Genomic DNA, 25,715 nt, shown 5'->3' on the forward strand with positions numbered 1-25,715 from the left:
TAATTATTTTATTTATTAATAAAATTTTAATAATTTTTAATTGGATTAATGTTAGTAAAGAATTTATCAACAATTTTTGTGAGAGAGCTATTTAAAAAAAATAATGTTTAAAATGATTGATTTTATTAATAAAAAAGGAATCTAATCTTAAAGGGGTGTCCGGACTCCGGGGCGAGCCCAAGAAAAAGGGTCATCGAATCAATCGAGCCCATGGGTTGCGACACGTGCGAATAACAAGACCAAGTCACCTTTTTCCTTCAACGGCCTAACCGAAAATTGTTGGCTCTTTATATCTGCCCTCTTTGTCACATAAGAAGTATCGACAATGAGCACATGAAAGAAAAAAAATAATAAGTAAAGGTTAAAATTAAAATGAATTAGTAATTAGTAAAACAAGGCATTTTGATTGACGATCTCCACGAAGCTCTCTCTCTCTCTCTCTTTTTTCTTCTCTTTAAAAATTTAATACTCGCATTCTCTTCTTCACCCTTTTCAAACTTATTTCTTTCGCCTCTTCTTTCTTTTTTCGGATCTTCTCTCTCTCTCCAAAGATCTTCGATTCTTTCCGTCTCCTTTTCGTTCGCTCTCTGGTAATTTCATCTTCTCTTTTTGTAATTTAATTTGTTCTATGCTGATTCATCTATCGTTACTGTTACTTGTCTCGCTTTCTTTCTTTTAATTCTGTTTTTGAATGATTATCTGCTTGGTTGCTGAGAAAATGGAGGGAAAGAACGAAATGAGGTTTCAAGTTTGTGTTCTTTTCAGTTTGAAATGTGCTTATTCAGCTCAGATATGTGTTTAGTGTAAACTAAGTATTCAGAAGGATTGGTTAGGAGTTTCTTTTTTTTTTGGTAAAAATCAGAGATCAAAATGTTACTTCGTGTAATCGTTGGAAAGCTAAATTAGGAGCTTCTTTATTATTATTATTTTATGCTTTTTGCTACTTTTTCCTCGTTTATCTTACTTAGCAGTACTGTTTAAATTATTTCAAGAAAATTGACTTTTTTTATTTTTCTAATTATTAGACTGAAAATTGGACATTTGACTGTTTGGATTTTTTTTTATAGAGTTTGGAGAAATCGAAGTTTGGAGTGTGATGGCTTCGATAGCGTGTTCTTCAGCTGCATTTACTGGAACTTCAGCTTCGGATCTTCTTCGAAGCTCCAGTAACGGCGTGAGCGGCATCCCTCTTAAAACCCTAGGGAAGGCACCATTTTCCGTGAAAAAAAGGGATGCAACTGTAGCTGCAAAGCTGAAGAAAGGGAAGAAGCATGATTATCCATGGCCTGCAGATCCGGATCCAAACGTGAAAGGCGGAGTCCTAACTCATCTCTCCCATTTCAAGCCTTTGAAAGAAAAGCAAAAGCCTGTTACTTTGGATTTTGAGAAGCCCCTTGTTGAAATCGAGAAGAAGATGATTGACGTAATTCCTTACTTTCAGTGATTGCTGATTTTGTTGATAATAACATGCCAGTATTGCTGTAACTTTTGTTCTTGTTTCATATGCAGGTGAGGAGAATGGCAAATGAAACTGGTTTGGATTTCAGTGATCAGATTATATTGTTGGAGAATAAGTATCAACAGGTATAAGTATTAAGTTTGTGACATTGTGGGAATGCTTTGGTTGTTTCCATGCAGTAATAAAATTTCTAGTTATATGTTTGTATAACTGTCTGAACCAATACCTTTTCAGCCTGTTAATGAGAGTGAAGTTGAGTATGCGTGTGTTAAATTGAATTATGCGAAAACTGAATATTAGGCCAGGAAGTGCTACTCTGCATATTGGGCAATAAAAGTTTTCTGTTGCCTTTGCTACGGCATTCATTACTGGTTATGTAAAATTTTATTATTGTTCTTGATTTTGGCTTTGGATTCATTCACTTATTGCAAAGGATGATCAATCATGGAACAATTATATACTTGCTTGAAATTCTATACTGTTAAACTCCAAAATCTATGATTCTTCTTTACGTAAGCCTGATACCTTACGTAATAAAGGCGGAGCTTAATTCAATGTTTTGAAAAAGGCTCATCCACTGTTTCGTGTTGATGCCCTGTCAAAGATATTGATGTTTCGTCATGTTTGTGGTTTCCAGTTAACTCTTCTCATCCTTTCTGTTATTTATTTCAGGCTCTAAAGGACTTATACAGACATCTGACCCCTATACAACGTGTACACATTGCCCGACACCCCAACAGACCTACATTCCTTGATCATATATTTAGCATTACCGATAAGGTTTGTTGGTTACATGCCCTTTAGCTTTAAATTCTGCAAATTTCCATCAAAATTATCTTTAATGTCCAGTGTGCAGAAGGTGAAGAATTGTTTTAATAAATGTCTTGTATATTCTCCTATGTCCAGTTTGTGGAACTTCATGGAGATCGATCAGGGTATGATGATCCAGCTATTGTTACTGGTATAGGAACCATCGATGATAGGCGATACATGTTTATCGGTCAGCAAAAGGGTAGAAACACTAAAGAGAATATTCACCGCAACTTTGGAATGCCAACGCCCCATGGGTAAGTTGAATGAAACTTTCATGTTGGATTTTACGTTTGAAAGAGGGAATCTTTGTCACTCATAACTGATATTTAAGAAATGCTTACAGTTACAGGAAGGCTTTACGCATGATGTATTATGCAGATCATCATGGTTTTCCTATAGTTACTTTTATCGACACTCCTGGGGCTTATGCTGACCTTAAATCTGAGGAGCTGGGTCAAGTATGAGGACTATTGTTTTCTAAAGTGAACCGAATTGACTTTTAATGTTAGCTCAACTGGTTTTTATGCGTTACGTTCATGTAGGGTGAAGCTATTGCCCACAATTTGAGGACCATGTTTGGTCTGAAGGTCCCAATTGTTTCTATTGTTATTGGGGAAGGTGGCTCTGGTGGTGCCTTGGCCATCGGCTGTGCTAATAAATTGTTAATGCTGGAAAATGCAGTCTTTTATGTTGCCAGGTATTTGAGTTTTCCAATATTGTTTTTATTGAATGTCAATTAAATCTATACAATCTGCCCTTCCATACCCACACAATATATGAAATTGCAATTTGTTAGAACTTTTTATTTCCTCATTGTACCTGGGTAAGGTTGTATTTTATTCCTTGTATATGTTGATCATTTTTAAATACCATTTCTACATGTGCTGGTATTTCTTTTTTTTCTCTAATTTAATTTTTTTAATGGTATAGTCCAGAAGCTTGTGCTGCAATTTTGTGGAAGACTGCAAAAGCTTCGCCTAAGGTTTGAAAGCAGTTTAGGTTTATCTTTTATTACTGATTTTCCTTTTATAAAAAGAGTATTTAAGGTTTTCACCTATATGCAGGCAGCTGAGAAGCTAAGGATTACTGCCCCAGAGTTGTGCAGGCTGCAAATTTGTGATGGAATCATTCCTGTAATTAACATTGTTGCTATCATGCCTTCAATTAATTAGTTTTCTTCTTTTCCTTTTCTTTTTTGGTTTCTCCATTCCTAGTTCTAGATAAAATATATGATAATGAAACCATATATTATCTCTGTTACAGAGTTGATTACTGAAACCATTTTATTACCATCCTTAGCATATTATCTCTGATGTTTGATGAAAATGCTGTATTTGGTTTTCAAAGTATTTGCCTTTCAACAGCTTTAATGGTTGAATATTGCTCCAGATTTGTCGTTTCCTTTTGGAAGTTCATGTTAATCTCTATGGCATCTGACAATTGTTTACTTTTGACAGGAGCCACTGGGTGGTGCCCATGCAGATCCAGCTTGGACTTCACAACAAATAAAAGCCGCAATTAATGAAACAATGGATGTGAGTTCCACTAACAGTTGTTCTTCATCGAGAATCATGTTATAATATATTAATAAAATTCATTCTGCAGGAGCTCACGGCAATGGACACAGAAAAGCTACTAAAACATCGCATGCATAAATTCAGAAAACTGGGTGGCTTCGAAGAAAATGCCCAGGTAGATCCCAAGAAAAAGGTCAATATGAAAAAGGAGGACCAAATTGTTTGTACAACCCCTAATGAGGAGTTGGAAGGTGAGGTTGAAAAGCTGAAACAGCAAATCTTGAAAGCCAAGGAATCATCCAGCAAGCCTCCTGAGATGGCTCTGAAGGACATGATAGAAAAATTGAAAAAGGAGGTTGATCATGAATACTCTGAGGCCATCAAAGCCACAGGCTTGAAGGACAGGCTTGATATGCTGAGAGAAGAAGTTTCAAAAGTAAATTCAAGGGACCAACTCATGAATCCTGCTATAAGGGATAAGATTGAGAAGCTTAAAGATGAATTCAACCAGAAGCTATCGGCAGCTCCAAATCACCCAACCCTACAATATAAGCTTGACATGCTGAAGGAGTTTTCTAAAGCCAAGAGTCTCTCAGATGCTGCTACACTGAAGCAAGAAGTTAATAAGAAATTCAATGAAATCATGAGTCGGCCTGAGATAAATGAGAAGCTTGAAGCATTGAAGGCTGAGGTTCAAAATTCAGGTTCATCCAGCTTTGCTGATTTAGATCAAGGGCTTAAGGACAAAGTTCTGAATACGAGGAAAGAAGTAGAACTGGAAATGATTAGCGCTCTCAAGTCCATTGGTTTGGTTGTTGAGGGTGTAAAATCTAATGAAAAAGTCCTAAGTGAGAAAGATTCACCCTCAGTCTTCAAAAATAAGGTGGATCATTTGAATGAAGAAATTAACAAGAAAATTGAAAACGTTGTCAGTTCATCGGAATTGAAAAATATGATTGAGTTGTTGAAGCTGGAGATAGCAAGGGCAGGAAACAAACCTGATACTGAGTCAAAAAGTAAGATTGAGGCTATACAAAAGCAGATAAAGCAAAGACTTTCTGAAGCTATCATCTCTTCAGAATTAATAGAGAAGTATGAAGACTTGAAGGAAAAAAATTCTGAAGTCGAACGGTCTTCTGCTGGGGCTGATGAAAGTTTGCAAAAGGAAACCAAGTATGAGGAACCTAGACTAGAGATCAATTTGGGTGCAAACAGCAGCTTCGCTCAGTGTATGTAGCTCCTTGCATTTTACATTATCTGGTTCCTTTCTTTGCTTTTAATTTCTGATGAACAATTGAGATTCCTGACATTATTTATTTGGATGATAAAGGATATATACCATTTAGAACAAGGTTTGGAATAATTATAGCTAGTTGACACTCAAATGACGTTTAGTATTTCTTGTCTATAACAATTAGGGAAAGAAATGCGTATCTCTAAAATTTGTCTAGATACTTTGGCATTTTTGTTGTTCATTACAACTATAATCATAAATGAGCTTTTTTTTTTTATAGATTGGGTAGCGTAAAATCTTACGAACTTCACTATTTATTTGATTTGTACTATTGACTTGTATTCTTTTGTAATATATGTTGTACTACAGGATCTTGATTCTGTCGGAATGTTACTGAGGTAGATGTTATAGAAAGAGATGGTGTTTGAAGTCTGATTGAAGAACTAAAATTGCATCAGATGAATTATTCAAAAACTCAAGCCCTGCAAGAGCCACCAAGTCCACACTCTTCTGCAGGCCAGAGGACACAAGGTTTTGCATCTATTAAAACACTGATTGGTTATGACGAACAATTACTGTCCAGTCTCTTTTTCTTTTTCTTTTCTAAGCTGAATTTCTACGTTCTGAATTAGAGCTGATAAAAATTTTCCCTTTGGATGTTACTTTTTGTCCTGCTTATGGTAGAATGTGTTTGTTTCTCTTTACTCATAGACAAAGAACATTGTATAGTTGTGTGATCGCTAGGGGAAACTGAATAGCCAATGGCACACTTCCAAATGTCAGGAATAAACACCTCTTGTTTTTTCCCCTGTTTTATCTGTGTTATTACATAATATTTTTCTGCCGGGTTTATGGCAGAATCATGTTTCCTTCAGTAGTCTATGGGAATGCAAGGTGTTGTAATGTTTGGTTCCGCTTTGTCCAAAATATGTTTCATGTAGTAGTAAGTTGTTTTGTTTTGTTGAGGAGTAAGATCTATGCTTTACTATTTTTAGGTGATCCCCATTCTTAGGATGATGCTTGCCTGGGTATTCTCTAGGGGTTCAATGCTATTTGTTACAGATTTCTGAAGGTGCTTTAATTTTCATAACATGCCATGATGAGTAAAAAAGGTATTGCACTTTCAACCATTTTGTGCGAGTATGCCATCGCTTTTTCACATTCGCATTGCTAAAGAATAGAAACTCCATGAACAATTCTAGTGTAGACTTCTTTCTGATAAGGAAAAGGTGCATTCAAAAGTTAAAACACAGGTCTGAGTCTCAGCTCTAACAACAGAAAAAAAAAAAAAAACTCACACCCTCTGTTAGTTCATTACAAATGTTCATCAAATCGCAAACCAGAGGTATTCAACTGTGGCTGGAGCCGCATGCTACTACCTAGTCTTGCCAATCCATCGGCACTCCTATACCCTAAACAAAACACATGTTTAATGATCCTCTCGAAACCTTTAAGGAGCATCCTGCAGTCATTCACCAAATTCCACTTCAAGTTTCCTTGTGTCCATGCTCTTAATTCCTATAGTTTGGCAACCATGCTCAAGACCCATTCGCTTATGTGATTCCTTATGCCAGCTTTTGCACTTACTTTACCTGGATTACCGATCCATGGCATCCTATTCTTATGGTACCAAATTTGGTCCCAACCGTCACCCAGTTCTGCCATCCGGCTCCAACTGTCCCGAAGTAGATGGTTCACAATATCGTTGTCATGATCTCTACACACTGTGGCACAAATTCTGAATTTGCATTCCACGTCCAACAAGGACAAATTATGCATCCCATGCTCATGGTACTAAATTTGGTCCCAACTGTCATCCAGTTCTGCCATCCGGCTCCAACTGTCCCTAAGTAGATAGTCCACAATATCGTTGTCATGATCTCTACACACTGGCACAAATTCTGAATTTGCATTCCACGTCCAGCAAGGACATTATTTCGCCGATAGCATGTCATTAGATGATAATGGGCAATATTCTTGTACCTGTAAATTTTGCACTTAATTGCAGCCCAATGCTTAGTTTTTTTGTTTATGGTTTGAACAAAGAACAAGATATAACAGAAAAGAAATTCGATTTTTTATTAATCAAACCATTAAAAAGCTACAACTTGATCACCGAATCAATCATATGTGGATAAACACAAATATCAAATCTTCAATATATGAATGGGATCACAGCTTTTCTGTCTTTGGGATAATCGTCCTTAAACTTCTCCAAATACCAAAGCCGGGTGGCACGAGCTCTAGGCATCAGGTTGGCACAAGTGTAGAGAAAGAAGCCAAAACCCACCCAAGACCATGTCATTAACGCCCACCCAAACCACTCCATAATCTCCCCAAAATAGTTGGGGCAACTCACCAACTCAAACAGCCCTCCTCTTGGGATCTTATATCCACCATCACCTTGTTTCTTCAGTCCCACCAACACTTTATCAGCCCAAACATTCACCCACATACCAACTACAAAAATTAACAATCCACCAAGAAACCTCCACCAAAACAGCTCCTCATTTTCATAGTCGTCCTTATAGTGCGACACCCACCTGGCTTGCAAATAACCGTTCAAAAGATTAAACCCAAACGCCATAAAAGCTACACTCACCGGAAAAGCCCTGGTTTGGGTGGTGTTCCTGGAGAGGCGAAGAGGGTAAAGGACGGTGCGGTTGAAGTAGTGAAAGAGAAAGGGGGAGATAAGAAGGAATGATTTAGGGTTGTAGAAATGTTGGCCGGAGGGAAAGAGAAAGAAAGTGAGCCAGAGGGTGGGACTTTCCATGAGGAACCAAGCCAAAGGTGGAGAGATGGTAGGACCCCAACCAGGGCGGTTGTGCTTGCCGTAAGGGGCTTGGAGGAAGTAAAGGCTGATCCATGTTGGTAAGGCGATTATGTAAAGTGTGAGGAGGCAGCAGTGAAAAAGGGTCTGATCGGAGGCCATTTTCTTGTCTTCTCTTTTCTATGTTGAAGATGAGAAAGAAGGATCTGAATCCCAGGTACTGCTACTTAATAAGTGTGAGTACAACTTTTCGGTACTTCGGCTGCCTTACCTATTTGTCCCTCTACCTACACCAATTACTATCACTTAAGGCTAACTTTGCAATTTAATACTGTTTTTCGGTAATAGTATTATCATTCTTTTTCATTTAAAAATTTAAGTAAATTGATTTCTCTAACATCTAAGATTAAAGAGTAAATTAAATTTTTTTGTTGTTAAAAATTTCATTCATCTAATTTTATTGTTAAAAATCGATATGTATATATTTATATGGTAATTAGTTATTTCGTTATCCACGTTAGTTTTAACAGTAAAAATGAATAAATTTTTAATTAAAATAACTAATTTACTCTTTGATTTAATAGATAACGACTGATTTGCTCATTTTTTAGCAAAGGGACAAACTGTAATTTGATTTCTAATGCTTTTTCAAGAAAAAAATATTTTTGAAAAATGTAATTTGTAAATTCATTTTAGTATAATCACATTTGAGTCAAGGTAGTATTCAGGTAAAACTTTCAACAATAACGATTTTAAGATTCAAGCAAATTCAAATCGCGTGCCTCGGAAAGTGCACTATAATTTCTTCTAACCACTTGTTAGTAATGTAGGTTGTTAATTTTGGGGTTTCACATTGCTCTAAAAAATTATTGTGAAAAATTAAAATATTTATTTTAAACACGATATTAGAATAAAAAACAATTTAACTTATGTTATATTTAAATAATTTAATAAATTAATAGATGAAATATATAAATTATTTATAAAATTTAATTTAAACGTATAAACCATAATATTTGTAAGCTCACATATGAGTGGTAAGTTATAACTTCAAAAAACAGAAAAAGTGGTTGCTACGAAATTAAATGGAATAGAAAATGTTGTAATTACTTCCATTAAAGCCAAATAGAAAGTATTTGGGAAAGAATAAATTGAGTGCTTTCATAATTTTATATCTAAAATCCAAAAGGATATATTTTTTAAAACTTTGGTGCTAAAATATTTTTAGTTCCAAGTCTTAACCTTGATTAATATTATTGCAATATAAAAGTGGATTAATAAATTAAATATTTATTTATTTCTAATATTACTCATAATATCTCCCAACTTTTAAATAAGAGAATAATGTGTTTCGGCACACTTGAACATATGTCCTTCTGTATAACGGATAATAATATTGGATAACCTTGAATAAAATTTTTAAATTTAGTATTGCAAATGAATCAAAACCAAATAATAAAGATAAAAGACAGAAAAAAATCATATAAATTATGAATTTTAAGGAGGCCGGGCGAAGGGTATTGAATTGAGTTTAGATAATGAATTTTGTGAATCAAACCCACCTAATTGGAATTATTAAATTTAATATAAAAATATTAATATTTTAAACTATTGAAAAATCCAAAATATGGTTGATGAAGAAAAATAAAAAATTTCATGACGCTAAGTTAATCTAATCCTTGACTAATACGCGTATTACCAATAATACGCGTATTACCGGCTGTATTCCGTCGTTTGGTTTGATGTATTGGTAATACGTGTGTAATCCATTACCTTTCTAATCGGTGAAAACCACCGATTTCTATTCCCCCTCTTTTGCCCAGATTAGCTACCGATTCAGCATCACCTCCCTGATTTACCCTCCCCTGATCCCCTTTGTTTCTCTTCTGTTCCTTCATCTGATTTCCTTCCTTGTTTCTTTGCTTTTCTTTTCTGCCGATTTGCTCCATCCGTTTCTTTTCTTTTCTTTTTCTCTCTGCCACTCTTTCGATTGCCTTCTCAACCAGTCGACCTTTTTCTTTTCTTGTTCTCTCTGTCACTCTTTCGATTGCTCTCAGTTGGTGGGTCTCCAGGTTACTGCAACTGAAAGGTAAAGGTTTCGAATCACTGTAATGAGTTTCAACTCTATTTTTTATTTTCTTTTCTTTTCTAACTCTCTTTTTCTCTCTGTAATTAGTTTCAATGGCTGCCTTGTAGTGTCTTTAGCTTTTTTCTGCATGTTAGCAGATTCGAATCACTGCCTTGTTAGTGCAGTGACTTCTTCATCGATTATTGCACTGTTAACCTAATCGGTTTCCCCTTTTCCGATTACAGGTTGTTCTTCATATATCTCTGCCCTGATCAAGTCAGTACAGGTTAGTTTCCCCGATTGCATGTTTCTATTGCTGTTTATTTTCTATTGCTGTTTATTTCCCTTTGAGTCATCATATATCATTGAAGTAAAAGAGATGTTTATCTTCATCTGTTGTGCATGTATATGATTGAAATATAGATTTGTTATGTCGGTCTCTGTTATCATTGATTCCGTTTATTATGTTCTTCATCATTTAGCATAGGAAGATACAGTGCTGGGATTAATTTCATCGATTTTTGCTTATGTCTGATTAAATCTTGTAAATATGATAAATAATGGGAAAGAAATAGGCGATTAGACTTTAATGGCATTTTAGCATATATGGTTTTTGGTGTAGGGAGGGGTAGATATACATGCATTGCATGCATGGTCTCAAAAGCAGTGGACAAAATGGATCTAATCTTTGATCCCTTAGCTTAGATGTCAAAATTTGTTGGCTTCAGTTTAAAGTTTTATTTATATTGTATCATTTTGCATAAAATAGAAGCTAAATCTTAGCAGTTTTGGCCATTGCCATTTAGATATATATATCTTAGCAGTTTTGGATTTATATATTTTAATGTAACAGGCCTTGTATTGTTTTAAGATGTGTGTGACCATGGTTTTCTATTCAAAGTCAGCCTGTTTGACTGGAAATATGAGATTGCTTGCTTCATATTTGAAGAATTTATAGGCGATTTCAATTTTGTTGGTTTGTTCTGGAAATTGTTTTGATAGTCTGCTGGACAATGTTATTGATTTGTATTGATTTGTTAGTGACTAGAAGATGAAACTGGAAATTGTAGCATTTGTTTTGATATTGTTCTTGATTTGTTCTGGAAATTGTTTTGATTGTCTGCTGGAAATTGTTATGATTGTCTACTGGAAATTGTTTTGATTGTCTGCTGGAAATTGAATTTGTTTATGTTAGTCAGTAGAATATGAAAACAATTTACTTGATTTGTTCTTGATTTGTTAGTCAGTAGAATATGAAAATGGATATGCTAGTGACGAAAACGAGTTACTTGCAGGACATGTTCATTATTTGTGTTCTTAGATACATGAGATACACGTGATTAAACCGTTTGGTTGATAATTCACTATTAATAATAATTGATAGTAAATTTATATAAGTGAATTAAGATAATAATAAATTTAGATCTTAAAATAAAAATTGGATTTTTTTGATTTGCTAAAATGGAGATTAAATCAAAACATGTGATTGATGATATGTTTTCATTTACACCAATTAAAATCGGTCGAATTTCGGTGCTAAAAATTTATAAACTGATTATAAACTGCTTGTGTCGAACATCGAGGAGTTAATTTCGATTTAAACTTATTACTATTTGAATTCAACTCAAGTATATTACATTTATCTTCGAGAATGTTGAAGTTTTACTAAAAGTATTATAAAGGTCCTTTCTAATATGAAATATGAGTAAATTGGTTGTTTTGGTAAATTTCTTTGAACAGTTTTTAAAAAGTACGAAAGAAGACCTATATTTCCATATGAAAATAAAATATTTGAAGTCCATTAACATATACTAGTAAAGTTGTAATTTATTAGTACGTTAATGTCGGATATTTTGTTTAAGATTTTCAAATAATCGAAAGAATATTATAAATTTGAAATTAAATGGGATCACAATCCTGCATTTAATTCTATATAAATAAGATGTGATTGATATAATTCAACTATGAATATTGAATGCCAGTGAATGAAAATCAACAAAATAGATAGGGCCTTTTATGTTTATAATGGATTCCATATTATACAAATTTGTCTCTTTGGTTTTCCTAATGTCACATTATCTTTAATACATAAGTTTATATTTTATTAATCATAAATAATAATAATCAAAGTTATTTTGAGAGTGGAAGTTAAAATTCTAATATAATCGATAAAATGATACATTATTTATAGCTAATGGGATCTTGTAACTCGGAAAATCAAATTCGAAAAAAAAAAATTAAACATTCCTTGATAAAATATATATTTTAAAATAAGTTGTATTCTATAATATTTTTTGCTAAATTATATAAATAAGCACTCGATTATTAGTAAATTTTTAGTTGATTCATTTGATTTTAAATAATTACATCAATAATTAAAATAAGGACTTTAATATTTCATTAAAATAAGGACTAATCAATAATTAAAATAAGGACTTTAATATTTTATTAAAATAAGGACTAATCAATAATTAAATTAAGGACTTTAATATTTTATTAAAATAAGGACTAATCAATATTTAAAATAAGGACTTTAATATTTTATTAAAAATCAAGAAATTTAATATTTTAATAAAAAAAATTAAATTTAAAATGTGGTAAAAGTTTTAAAACAAGAGAAAGAAGATTATTAAAGCAAATCCTCATTCTTATAAAAATAAATAATGTTGCTTAGAAAATATTTTCACATTTGAACCTACCATGTGAAGAAAATCCAATTAAACTTGGGTCTCCAAATTCATATTTATTGAACTCTTTTTTAATAATTAAAATAAGGAAAATTATATATAAATTTGTTTTCAAAGTGGTCAATAATGTGAAATCATAAAATGGAGTCGTATGTATGATTTTTCAATTAACATTATTATTAAATAAAGTACTAAAACAAACCCAAACCTTGTTGCTTAACAAAATATTTTTCTCAATCATACCACAAAATTTGTTGCTTTACAAAATAAACAAGTTTTGATACCTTAATTACTATAGTTAATATAAGGGAGGGCAAGCAGGGATCTAGCTTCCCTTGAATAAAATAGATTTATTGCAGTATTAAACCTTCCAATTATTTAGTAATACAATTTAATCCTTTTAGGATTTTTTTTGTTAAAAAAAATTTGGCCAACCAAAATCTCTAACTTTGTTGCAACGATATCATTTAGTAGATAATTTTTTGCTTCGTGTGTTCTAAATTTTTATTGTTTATTTTTATTTGATAATGTGTAATTGCAACTTCAATTCATTGATAGTGTGTTCTAATTTTAATATGTTGCAGTAATGGCTCGTCTGCCTTTAATTGCACAAAGTGTGAGGCGTAAAAGAATTGGTCTTGCATTGACAATATGGTTGGAAATCTATAGAATTGCGATTTGGTTCTTATTTAGAATGTGTGCCAGCCTTAGCCTACAGACTTATAGACCAAGGATTAGGTCATATACCTTAGATTTTTATGCAAAACGGGATTATGTGAAGAGGCTTGTATATGCTAGTGACGAGACTTGTATTGAATAAGTTAAGATGAATAGAACTGCCTTTTTTAAACTATGTGAGATGTTAGAATCGATAGGGGGATTGAAGTCGTCAAGGTTCATGCACGTTGATGAGCAAGTAGCAATGTTTTTACATATAATCTCCCATCACCTGAAAAATTGAGTTATCAAGCATCACTTTAGAAGGTCCAGGGAAACTGTTAGCAGAGCATTTCATAGTGTTTTAAATGCTGTCATACGCTTACAAGATGTCTTATTTAAAAAGCCGGAGCCAATTACAGCCGGTTCTTCTGACACAAGGTGGAAATGGTTTAAGGTATTAGACTGAGTTTTATATATAGCTTGTACAACATTTAGTTGACTTAGATTTAAATTAGTATTCTAACTCAAGGTTTTATATCATGTGATATAGAATTGCTTAGGTGCTCTTGATGGAACCCACATTAAGATTAGGGTGCCAACAGTTGATAAACCTAGATATCGAACCCGAAAAGGTGACATAGCAACAAATATGCTAGGTGTTTGTACACCTGAGATGCAATTTGTTTATGTTCTTCCTGGTTGGGAAGGTTCAGTTGCCGATGGACGGGTGCTTCGAGATGCCATTAGTAGAAGACATGGACTAAAAGTTCCTCATGGTAAAGTGTATAGTTAGAGGAATTTGAATTATTCATTAAGATCAAACTTTGTGTGCTGAATTAATCATTTATTAAAAAATTTATTTTATAGGTTGTTATTATCTAGTTGATGCTGGATACACAAATTGTGAGGGATTTCTTGCACCATTTAGAGGACAGCGATATCATCTGAACGAGTGGCGTCAGGGTTATCAGCCAAGTTCTCCGCAAGAGTTTTTTAATATGAAACATGCCTCAGCACGTAATGTCATTGAAAGATGCTTTGACTTATTAAAACTTAGATGGGGAATACTTAGGAGTCCATCGTTTTATCTTGTAAGGGTGCACAATAGAATTATTATTGCATGTTGTTTGCTCCATAATTTTATTCGAACCCATATGAGTATTGATCCCATTGAAGCGGAGGTGGGAGAAGGATTACCTACTAATGTGGTGGATGACGATGAACCGAATATCACAAATATTCATCTATCGGATGCTTGGGCTACTTGGAGGATGGAACTAGCCAACCAAATGTTCGATGAATGGCAAGCATCTAGAAATTAGTTAGGTTTAGGGACAAATTGAGTTACAATTAATTTGTTGATGTTATTTTATGTATCTAGTTTATGAAACTTTGGTGGTGTTTGAATAAAATTCTGTATTGTACTAAACTTTGTTGAATTATAATTTAATTATCTTTTCATTCAGCATGTGTTATTTCATTAAATTTAGTATTGAGCTTTTGATTCATGATATTGAACTAACGATATAATATTATAAACTGTTCACTTTTTGATTCATGATATTAAAAACAGTAAATAATGTTAATTTGTTTTTTTTCTTAAGATAATTATGTCAGGTGTTCCACAATCACATGCTTCTTCTCAAGCTTCTCGAGGAAGCAAAAGAAAATGGATTCTAGAAGAAGATGCAGCCTTGGTTTCTTGCATGGTGGATTTGCACAATGTAGGAACATTTAATACTGATACATAGTTCAAGGCCGGTTATTTGAACGAGCTAGAAAAAATGCTAGAAAAGGCCTTACCAAGAGCAATGTTGAAGGCGAAGCCAAATATTGAATCTCGGATTATGTGCCTAAAAAGGGAATGGTCAGTCGTCTACGACATGCTTAATGGCCAAAACAATAGCGGTTTTGGTTGGGACGAGCATAGGCAGCTCGTTGTTGCTGAAGATGCAGTTTGGGAATCCTATGTAAAGGTAAAATGTATTTCAAGTATTTATTTGTTTTTTTACAAAACTTATAACTAATATGATTTCCTCATTTTTTTAGAGTCACAAAGAAGCCTCTCAGTTCAGACATCGTTCTTTCCCTTACTACAACCAGCTTACTGCCATATACGCAAGAGATCGGGCGACTGGGAAAGACGCTCAAACAGCTGCTGATGTTCTTGAAGAAATACATGCTGAGGATGAACGCACTACAGATATGAATGAAGAGAGAAACACATTCTATGACTGCGAAGCTGACATCTCTTTAGACGACATGGATGTTTCTGGTACGGATCCGCGAGGAGATAGAGACCAAGGGGGTTCCTCATCTTCAAACAAGAGAAAGAAGAAATCTGATGCTCGTGATAATGTGTATTCTTCATTTGATGAGGCTGCTACTTTGTTGGGGGAAAAAATCTAGGCCGTTGGCGATCAAATCAGTAGGAGTATTGCCTCCGAGGTGGTAGTTCAACAGAAGTTAGAAGAACATCAAAAGATGGAAGAGAAAGCTTCAAATTTATATTCAGCCTTATGGTCAATTGAAGGTTTAACCGACGATCAGCGGTATGATGCTTTGAGTAAAATTCCCGATCATCCAACTCAAATGATCGTTTTCTTTAGTTTACCTTCTGTTGCCCGATTGGAATGGGTCAGAAGATTTCTTTCTCACCATTAAATATCAATGTTCAAACTTTTTGATGTTGTAAAACTATATAACATATGGATTATTATGTACAATTTCATTTTCATCTAACCTTTTCGTAATATAAGTTAATTATGTTTATGCAGAATATAATTCTCAAGTTATATATTGATTTTAGTAAATTCATATAAGAACATTTTATTATTAAGAATTTTATGAAATTATATATCACTATTAAATTATATTTAATATTAATTATTTTAAATTGTATAAATTCATATAAGAAAATTTATTATCAAGAATTTTATGAAATTTAATATTAATTATTAAATTATATGTAATAATTATTATTTTAAATTATACAAATTCATAAAATATAATTTATTAGTTACAATTATTTTAAATTTTATTAAATCATATATTTTAATTAAAATATATTTAATATTAATTATTTCAAATTTTCATTTATAGTATCATATATTATGATTTGAGTAAATTCATATAAGAATATTAATTATTAAGAATTTTATTAAATTATATATTTTAATTATAATATATTTAATAATAATTATGTTAATTTATATTTTACAGTATCATATATTATGATTTGAGTAAATTCATATAAGAATATTAATTATTAAGAATTTTATTAAATTATATATTTTAATTATAATATATTTAATAATAATTATGTTAATTTATATTTTACAGTATCATATATTATGATTTGAGTAAATTCATATAAGAATATTAATTATTAAGAATTTTATTAAATTATATATTTTAATTATAATATATTTAATAATAATTATGTTTAAATATGATTAAATTATTTATTATTGATATTAATAATCTTATTAAAATTTAAATAACAATAACAATAATAATCTACCAAAACAAATTTCTGCTAATTATTAAGAAGTTTATTAAATTATATATTTTAATTAAAATATATTTAATAATAATTATGTTTAAATATGATTAAATTATTTATTATTGATAATAATAATCTTATTAAAATTTAAATAACAATAACAATAATCATTTACCAAAACAAATTTATGCTAAGGGTATTCTAGTCATTTTAGTTTTTTCCATTATGCTATTACACCTCTATTCCATTTAACCAAATACAAGATTACTATTACGCCTCTATTCCATTACATTCAACCAAACAGTTGATTTGCTATTACACCTCTATTCCATTACACCTCTAATCCAATACACCTCTAATCCAATACTGCGAACCAAACGTGCCCATAAAGTACCTTCAAAATTAGTATTTTTTTTCATTAATAAAAAGAAGAATACAATTCCTAAATTTTAAATTAGAAAATATGGTTTTAACTATAAATTTAGAATGATATGGAAAGTTTTGATAAACTTCAACAACCATTTATTCTATTTTCCAAGTTTTGATTGAAACTTGAAGTGGCTAACTTCGGTTTCTCTGCCTACTTGAGAAAGTTGTAATCTTGAGATGGATACCTCCAAAAGTTTTCCATGATGCAATTAAGTTGAATTTATTCTGTTGGTTGTCAAAATTCTTTTGGAAATTAATTTTTTATTTTAAAAATCGAAAATAGAGCCGCCACTAATCCTTTTTATTTAGATGTAATTGGATCACCTCAAAATTTAGTCATTTTAATAAAATGTTAGATTTATTAAAATGATGATTTTTGGTCTATAAAATCCAAGAAGTGGGTTCGGGAGTTGGTTACATATGAGGAAGGATTAGCACCCTCATAACGCCCAAAATTGGTAGCTAGTTGATTACTTAATGTCTTGATATCAAAAATTGAGAATCCGAATAGAATTTAAAATGCAATCCCTTTCGCACGATGTTATTTGATGGTATTGAAAAGTCTCTATCTAAATTGAATTTTTAATGAGGAGGTTTTCTCATTTCGGGTTGATCAAGACAAAAAATCATGTCCCGTGAGTTGGGGCACAAAATCTCAAATTCTCAAAAATAAAAATGCTCGTCGTTTAATCATTACTCAAATCTTATATTTTTTTAATTATTATTTTTTAAAAAAAAGAAGGAACGTTCAATTATTTCGATTCAAGGAGAATACCGTACCCCATAAGTTAGGGGCGCAATTTCTCAAATCCTCAAAATAAAGAATATCGCCTTGGTTCAAATTGCTAAATATACAATGTACAAAAACAAACATAACATTTAATGCAATATGCGATTAATTTATTTGAGTGTTGGTATAAAAATGAACGAATATTCAAGTGTGTTGTATAGCATGGTAGTGGCAAAAATGGAATAAAATAGTTTACGTAGGTAAAAAAAATGATAAAAAAAGTAGTAATGGGAATAATTTTTAGTCAATTAATAATACTATTTAATAATGGTAATAGTAGTAAAATAATAAGTGGAATATTAGCAATGACAAAATGTTAAACATAAAATATTAGTTAGCAATAATAATCATTTAACAATAACATCAACATTTAAAAAAATAAAAAATGAACTAAAATGAAATGATCAAGAAACTTAAGGATAAAAATGCAAGTTACACAAATTAAAGGGTAAAAATATAAATAAAAAATTAAAAATGCTAGAAATTAAATAACAGAAAGTAAAGGGGTGGGATTAAATAAACATGGGATTAAAAATAGTAAATAAAAAAGTAAATAAAGGGTCAGATTAAAAATGAAATAAAGTGAAGGGACCAAAAGGGCAAATAATCCAAACCCAGTTCACGTCATTCCCCAAAGGGTTGATAGTCTAGGGACTAAGATGAAATAATTCCAAAATTAAGTGGCATAATTTAAAAAGAAGAGAAAATCAAAATTAGGACAATATTAAATAGTGCCTAAAAGAGGAAGGACTTGGGCAGCAATTAGACGCCTTCCTTGAAAACACGTGGATCCCAAGGGATTCGGATCAGGCCAGTGGGTTGTGCAAAAAACGACGTGGTTTTGGGGCTTCTGAAGCCAGACCAAAACGATGTAGTTTCATTAAACCTATATAAGTTAAAAATCTAAAAAAAAATCATTTTAAACCTATGTAAAAAAAAAACTCTTTCAGTTTTTTTTCTCTCAAACTTTTCTCCCCCTCCGGCCACAAGGCCACCGCAACCACCGATCACAGGTGAAGGCAACCGTCGACTCTAGTGGCTGAAAAATGCCCAAAATACCCATTTTGACTCATTTCCACACTTAGGATATCGATCCAGGGTTTTTAACCCAAAAAATTTGGTCAAACTTTTGACAAAAGGGCTGGAAACCTTTCGGTTCCCCCTTTTACGACGAGCCTCGATGGAACCCTAATGGGTTTAAAGACTTCTGGACCGAAGTCGACCTCCCACGGTAGCGGGAAATGGAGCGTTGCAGGTAAAAAAAAATTAACCTTTCTTATTTTTATATTTTTCGAAATAAAAAGTAAAAAATTCGACTACCCTCTTTTTTAAGCCTTGTTTTTTTATATTTTTTATATTTTTATGAAAATAAAATAAAATAAAAATGAAAAAAATAGCAGATTGAAATAAAAAACACATTTTTAACTTGATTGTTTTTGGATTCTTTATTGAATTTCTTCGTAAAAAAGATAAGAGAAAAAATACAAATGTGTCTTTGGCTTTTTATAGCCGAAATACAATATCTTATTTTTGTCTTTTTCTTTTCTTCTTTTTTGCTTCTCTGCTTTCTTTTCTCTGTCTTCTGTAGGTGATGGTAGCAAGGATGAGGCGACAGTGCCAGGCCTCAAATGGCATGCTTGTTGACGTGGCGAAAGGAATAGCGGTGCTGAAGACTTTAGGGCGGCTAGGGTTTCTAAAATTTTTTAATGTTCTGGGCTTTAAGGCTTAGGGTTTTATTTGGACTTATAGGGGTTTTAAGGTTTTTTTTGTATTTGGGCATGTATTTTGTAAATGGACTCTTTTTTGGACTTTTATTAATTTTCTAGTTTATTATATTTTTTATTTGGTTTGAGCCGGACGAATTTGGCCTATTACAGTTGCCCCTCTTTTCTCATTGTTGTGTAGCGGGAAAAGAGCAAAAACTGTAAAAGAGAACCAATTCTGTTCGGTCCTGCTATATCTCGATTTCTTTGGTGCTTCTCTTTTTCAAGTGACCCATTCTTTTAGTTCCTTGGTTACTCTACTTTACTGTATCTGCTTCGCTACAACTTTAGGAAGGCAGGATTTAGTGTCACAGTTTCATCTTGCTCCATTGCAACTTCAAGGAGATAAGATTTGTTGTTGTAGTTTCCTTCCGACCCACTACAACTTTAGGGGTATATGATTTGTAGTTTCATCTTACTCTATTGCAACTTCAAGGAGATAAGATTTACTATGGTAGTTTCAATCCGACCCACTGCAAGTTAAGAGGTATAGGGTTTATAGCTTCATCTTGCTCCAATGCATCTTTAGGGAGATAAGATTTGATATTATAACTTTGATTTGATCCATTGCAACTTCAGGGATATAGGATTTATAGCTTCATCTTACTCCACTACATCTTCAGAGAGATAAGATTTGATATTATAATTTTGAGATTCCACTGCAACTTCAGGGACATAAGATTCGCCATTCTAGTTTCATTCCAACCCACTACAACTTCAAATGTATAGGACTTGCAGCTTCATCTTGCTCCACTATAACTTTAGGGAGATAATATTCACCATTGTAGTTTTAATCCGACCCACTGGGTATAGAATTTGTTGCTTCATCTTGCTCCACTGTAACTTCAGGAAGATAAGATTCGCCATTGTAGATTCAATCTGACCCACTACAACTTCAGGGGTATAGGATTTGTAGCTTCAATCTGCTCCATTGCAACTTCAGGGAGATAAGATTCGCAATGGTAACTTCAATTTGACCCACTGCAACTTCAGGGGTATAGGATTTGTAGCTTCAATCTACTCTACTGCAACTTCAGGGAAATAATATTTGCTATGGTAGATTTAATTTATCCCACTGTAACTTCAAGGGTATAGGATTTATGGCTTCAATCTGCTCCACTGCAACTTTAGGGAGTTAAGATTCGCTATGGTAGATTTAATTCGACCCACTGTAACTTTAGGGGTATATGATTTTTAGCTTCAATCTGCTCCACTACAACTTCAAGGAGATAAGATTCCTTATAGTAGATTCAATCCGACCTACTGCAACTTCAGGGATATAGGATTTGTAGCTTTAATCTGCTTTACTGCAACTTCAAAGAGATAAAATTCACTACGGTAGATTTAATCTGATCTACTGCAACTTAAAGGTATAGGATTTGTAGCTTAAATCTGCTCCACTATAACTTTAGGAAGATAAGATTTGCTATGGTAGATTCAATCTGACCTACTACAACTTCAGGGGTATAAGAATTATGGTTTCACTGATCTGTTGCACCGTTCTTTAGGGAACAAGGCCTGTAGAATCCATTTCATAGGCCTTTATTTTATGCCAAGTGATTAGGATGTTATGATCAGAATGAATCAAATAATCCTAACTAGATGTATATGAATGATATTTGTATGAATGCAGAATGTCATTTTCGAGAATGATCCCCTTTTTAGTGCTTAGGTTGACATTGCTTATTGTTCGTCAAGATTCTATCACTGATGTGTTACCATGCCTTCCATTCATGTATGATATTTTTTACAGGAAACCCAAAGAGGTAGTGGCATCTGGACTATTTGTTTTAGGATCTTTCCAACTTTCAAATTTGGTTGTTTCCAACTAGTGGTCCTGTTTCAGGTCCCTATACTATTTAAAAATTTCCAGAGTGACATGCAGAAATCCTTTTATACTTTGACACTATTAGTCCATTAACCATTATTTCAATGAAAAATGCTTGAATAAGATCGTAGAAAAAAAAGAATAAGACTGAAATTTATTGGGAGCAAAACCTTTAATGAAAAGACTAATCAAAGTGGCAAACATTGCCAGAACACAAAGTGAGTGAAAATGAAATTAGGTGCCCCAGATATCGCAATATGAGCTTCTCCGAGCAAACTTGTTGAGGCCCATTCCAAGAATGGTGGAGGTTCTAACAATGAGAAAGGTGTTGCCCCGGTAGAGGTTCTAATAGACGTTCGATAAATATAGAGGGCAAATGGTAGTTTCTTATGCCAATCTTTATAAGTCTTTGTCATTTTCCCTACAATGTTCTTAATATTCTTATGAGCTGCCTCCACTGCACCATTCATTTTTGAGTGATATGGTGACGAGTTGTGATGTTTGATCTTTAATTGACTACAAACCTCCGCTATCGTGCTGTTGTTCAAATTTAATACATTGTCAGATATGGTCCTTTCTGGCATTCTATATCGACATATAATTTCTTTCTTTAAGAATTTGCCAACTGTCGACTTTGTGACATTAGCATAATAAGCGGCTTCTACCCATTTGGTGAAGTAATCGATGACCACAAAGATGAATCGATGCCCATTGGAAGCTTTTCACAAGATCAACCCAATGACATCCATGCCCCACATAAAGAAAGGTCATGGAGAAGTCATAACATGAAGATGTGAAGGAGGCACATGAAATTTATCTCCATAAAATTGACACTTATGACATCTCTTGGCATAATTGATATAGTCCCCTTCCATGATGGACCAATAATATCTGAATCTCATGATTTGCCTAACCATTATAAAATCGTTAGTATGTGTTCTGCAAACACCCTCATGGACTTCTTCTAGGATTTTCTTGGCCTCAAAAACATCTACAAACCTTAGGAACACTTGGTCCTTTCTTCTTTTATATAGGCTTTCCCTATCTAGGATGTACTCATTGGCCATCCTTCTCAGCATCCTTTTATCATTCTTGGTTTCCTGCTTAGGGTATTTATGGTTCTTTACATATTGCAATATGTCATAGTACTAATGATAATCATCTCTTTCTTCTTCTTCGATGTTGTAACAATGGGTCGGGGACTCATAAATGCACATCTGGATAGTCTTTAAGTTCTCTTATTTGTTCACTTTGATCATGGAGGCTAAGGTAGCTAGGGCATCGGCCATTTGATTTTCATCTCGTAGGAGGTAGCAAAATGTGATGTCATTAAACTCTTTAATTAATTCTAGAACTAACTTTCCATAATCAATCAGCTTGGAATCTCTTGTCTCCCATTCACCCCTGAGTTGATAGATTACTAGTGCAAAGTCATCGTATACTTCCAACACTTTGATCTTACATTCTATGGCCACGAAGATACCCATGATACATGCTTCGTATTTCGCCATGTTATTTGTACAATCAAAATTAAGTTTACAGGTGAAAGGAAGATCATCTTTGTCTGAAAATACCGAGACTGCCTTAATTCTGTTACTCATGGTGTTTGAGGCGCTATCAAAATTTAGTTTCTAGAGATATCCTCTTGGAGCACCTTCTTTCGTGGTTGCAACATACATCAGATCCTCATTTGGAAAATCAAAATTTAAAGGCTCGTAATCCTCTAGAGCTCTACTAGCTAGAAAATTCACTATTGCATTTCTCTTTACTGCTTTTTGGTTTGCATAAATTATGTCAAATTTGTAGAGCAGGATATGTCATCGAGCCATTCTTCCATTCAAAATGAGTTCGAATCTATTATTAACTTTAGAGGGTTCATTTTTTAAATGAGCCAAGTCATATGATACAACATATATTATCTTAGCCTCCGGGTGGTCTAGACTAAGGTGCAACACAACTTCTAGATTGACAAATATATTGTCTCGCATTCGGTGGAATTCTTGATGAGGTAATAGATTGCTCTTTTTTTCCTCTCTAGCTCACCATGTTGGCCAAGTATGCATCCCATAAATTTTCCAAATACTGCCAAGTAGAATATTAGTGGTTTATCTGGACTACGTGGCATCAACACTGGGGCATTGGACAAATAAAGTTTAACCTTGTCAAAGGTCTTCTGGCATTCCTCATCCCATACATATGGATCATGTTTCTTAAGAAGATGGGATTTGGGTTCACATTTCTCGGTTAGTTATGAAATGAACCGGACATTATAATTTAATCTTTCTAAGAAACCCTAAACTTCTTTTTAGGTACACGGTGATGGTAATTCCTGTATGGCCTTGACTTTATCTGGGTCAATCTCAATCCCTTTTTTACTGACTACAAATCCCAATAATTTGCCCGATATGGCACTGAAAGTGCATTTTGTTGGGTTCAACTTTAACTGGAACTTCATCAACCTCAAGAACAATTTTCTCAAGACTTTCACATGCTCTTTCTCTATTTAGGATTTTGTAATCATATCATCAACATAAATCTCAATTTCTGTGTGCATCATATCATGAAACAAAGTCACCATGACTCTTTTATATGTTGCTCCTACATTTTTCAATCTGAATAACATCACTTTATAATAAAATGTTTCCCACATTATTACGAATGTAGTCTTCTCCATATCTTTCAGATGCATCCTTATGTAGTTATATCCGCAGAAACCATCCATGAAGGAAAACAAAGAATGATCTGCCATGTTGTCCACTAAAGTATCGATGTGGGGCAACAAAAAATTATCCTTCAGGCTAGCCTTGTTTAAATTCCTGTAGTCTACACATATTCGTACTTTTTCATATTTCTTATGGATGGGGACTATATTGACTACCCACTCCGAATCTTTGACCATTTGTAGAAAACCAGCGTCAAATTTTTTCTTGACCTCTTCTTTTATTTTTAACAGTACATCTAGCCTCATTCGTCGAAATTTCTGCTGAGCTGGCTTGCATTCTTTCTTTATGGGAAGTCGATGTGCCACGATGTCAGTACTTAGACCAGACATGTCATGATATGACCATGCAAAGACATCTTTGAATTCTTGGAGTAACTCAACGAGGTCTCGCCTTATTTTTACAGTGACGCAAGTCCCGATTTTCACCTTTTTTTTCTTGTTCATCCTCTAGGCTCAAAATTTCTACTGACTCTTTGTGAGGTATGATCTGTTTCTCATCTTGCTCTGTCATCCTTAACAAATTAGGAGACAAGTTACAATCTCGATTATCTTCAAAGTCCTGAGGTTTCTTTGGACACATATCCTACTTAAAAGGAGACTCCGAGTCAGCAGCAGCGTCGCTCGTATCATTAATATATGGGGACCTATTATATGAATAAAAAGAGACCCAATGAACAAATAAATTTAAGAATAATTAAATGTATGGTATGAGTATGAGAAAAAAAAAGAAAAAAAAGTAGAATATTTGCCAAGTGAGACATAAAAATGCATTATTTTAGTTGAAATAAAGACAGTGGACATGTGCCTTTTCATAATAAAGATCCCTATTACTCCTAGGCTTAGAGTAACAGGTGTGTTCTGAACATTACTCTAAAATAGTCCTAAATACTACAGTGATCTTCTTCACAATCCAGTTGTTCAAAACACTTTTGAGGATATAAGGACAAATTTTTGATAGGTTCCCTTCCTCAGTTCTCTCTTTAGAGCCACACACATATTCCCCTTCTGAATCCTCAACGTCTTCAAAGAATTCTAATTCTTTGTTGTCTATCAGCCTCTGTACTAGAGTTCTAAACTCGGCGCACTTTTGGATTTCATAAAATTTATTGCGTGTAACAAAATGTAGTGTTAATGAATGGAAAAGATACATGCAAAAAGGCGTTGTTTCTAATTCAATTCCATTAGAACAACTTTACTAAAAAATAAGTTCCTTTACATAAAGCGGATACATATACAACCTCGCTTTAACACTCAAAACCTTAACTTTCCTAAAAGGCCAAGCTAATTCTCGGCCTCGATCTGACTCTGATTCATATTTCAGGCTTTGAATGGCTAGGGTCTGCAAGTGGTTAGCCACCTCTCGTACTCAGGCCAAAGCTTCGATCACAACATGGTCCATACCTCTTACATGCCTTTCTCATAAGCTGTCACCTTTCTCTTGTTGCCTTTTCTCGGATCATATTTGCACGG

General features: G+C 33.3%; 2 protein-coding genes across 2 annotated transcripts; one reads left to right on the top strand and one right to left on the bottom strand.

Moving 5' to 3' along the window:
* Positions 1 to 527: 527 nt before the first annotated feature.
* On the top strand, positions 528 to 5,963 carry LOC107899036 (acetyl-coenzyme A carboxylase carboxyl transferase subunit alpha, chloroplastic-like). Its single transcript, NM_001326870.2, has 12 exons — positions 528 to 590; positions 1,068 to 1,423; positions 1,510 to 1,584; positions 2,132 to 2,239; positions 2,366 to 2,526; positions 2,616 to 2,730; positions 2,815 to 2,969; positions 3,203 to 3,254; positions 3,337 to 3,405; positions 3,730 to 3,807; positions 3,878 to 5,018; positions 5,393 to 5,963. Coding segments are annotated over exons 2-12 (2,283 nt in total). The 5' UTR covers positions 528 to 590; positions 1,068 to 1,096; the 3' UTR covers positions 5,395 to 5,963.
* A 1,115-nt stretch (positions 5,964 to 7,078) lies between these two features.
* Positions 7,079 to 8,222, bottom strand: LOC107899037 (steroid 5-alpha-reductase DET2-like). The gene has a single exon (XM_016824633.2). It carries the CDS (start codon positions 7,953 to 7,955, stop codon positions 7,179 to 7,181), a length of 777 nt encoding a protein of 258 aa, XP_016680122.2. The 5' UTR covers positions 7,956 to 8,222; the 3' UTR covers positions 7,079 to 7,178.
* Between the last annotated feature and the right edge of the window lie 17,493 nt (positions 8,223 to 25,715).

This window comes from Gossypium hirsutum, chromosome D04, assembly GCF_007990345.1.
Source record: "Gossypium hirsutum isolate 1008001.06 chromosome D04, Gossypium_hirsutum_v2.1, whole genome shotgun sequence".
In the NCBI taxonomy this organism is placed as follows: Eukaryota; Viridiplantae; Streptophyta; class Magnoliopsida; order Malvales; family Malvaceae; genus Gossypium; species Gossypium hirsutum.

Bases quoted from the DNA above. Each gene is read 5' to 3' on its own strand.
- LOC107899036 (NM_001326870.2), top strand. From the start codon at position 1,097: ATGGCTTCGATAGCGTGTTCTTCAGCTGCATTTACTGGAACTTCAGCT. The intron at 2,240-2,365 runs GTTTGTTGGTTA...TCCTATGTCCAG, and splicing joins TATTTAGCATTACCGATAAG to TTTGTGGAACTTCATGGAGA. The intron at 3,406-3,729 runs GTAATTAACATT...TACTTTTGACAG, and splicing joins TTTGTGATGGAATCATTCCT to GAGCCACTGGGTGGTGCCCA.
- LOC107899037 (XM_016824633.2), bottom strand. From the start codon at position 7,955: ATGGCCTCCGATCAGACCCTTTTTCACTGCTGCCTCCTCACACTTTAC.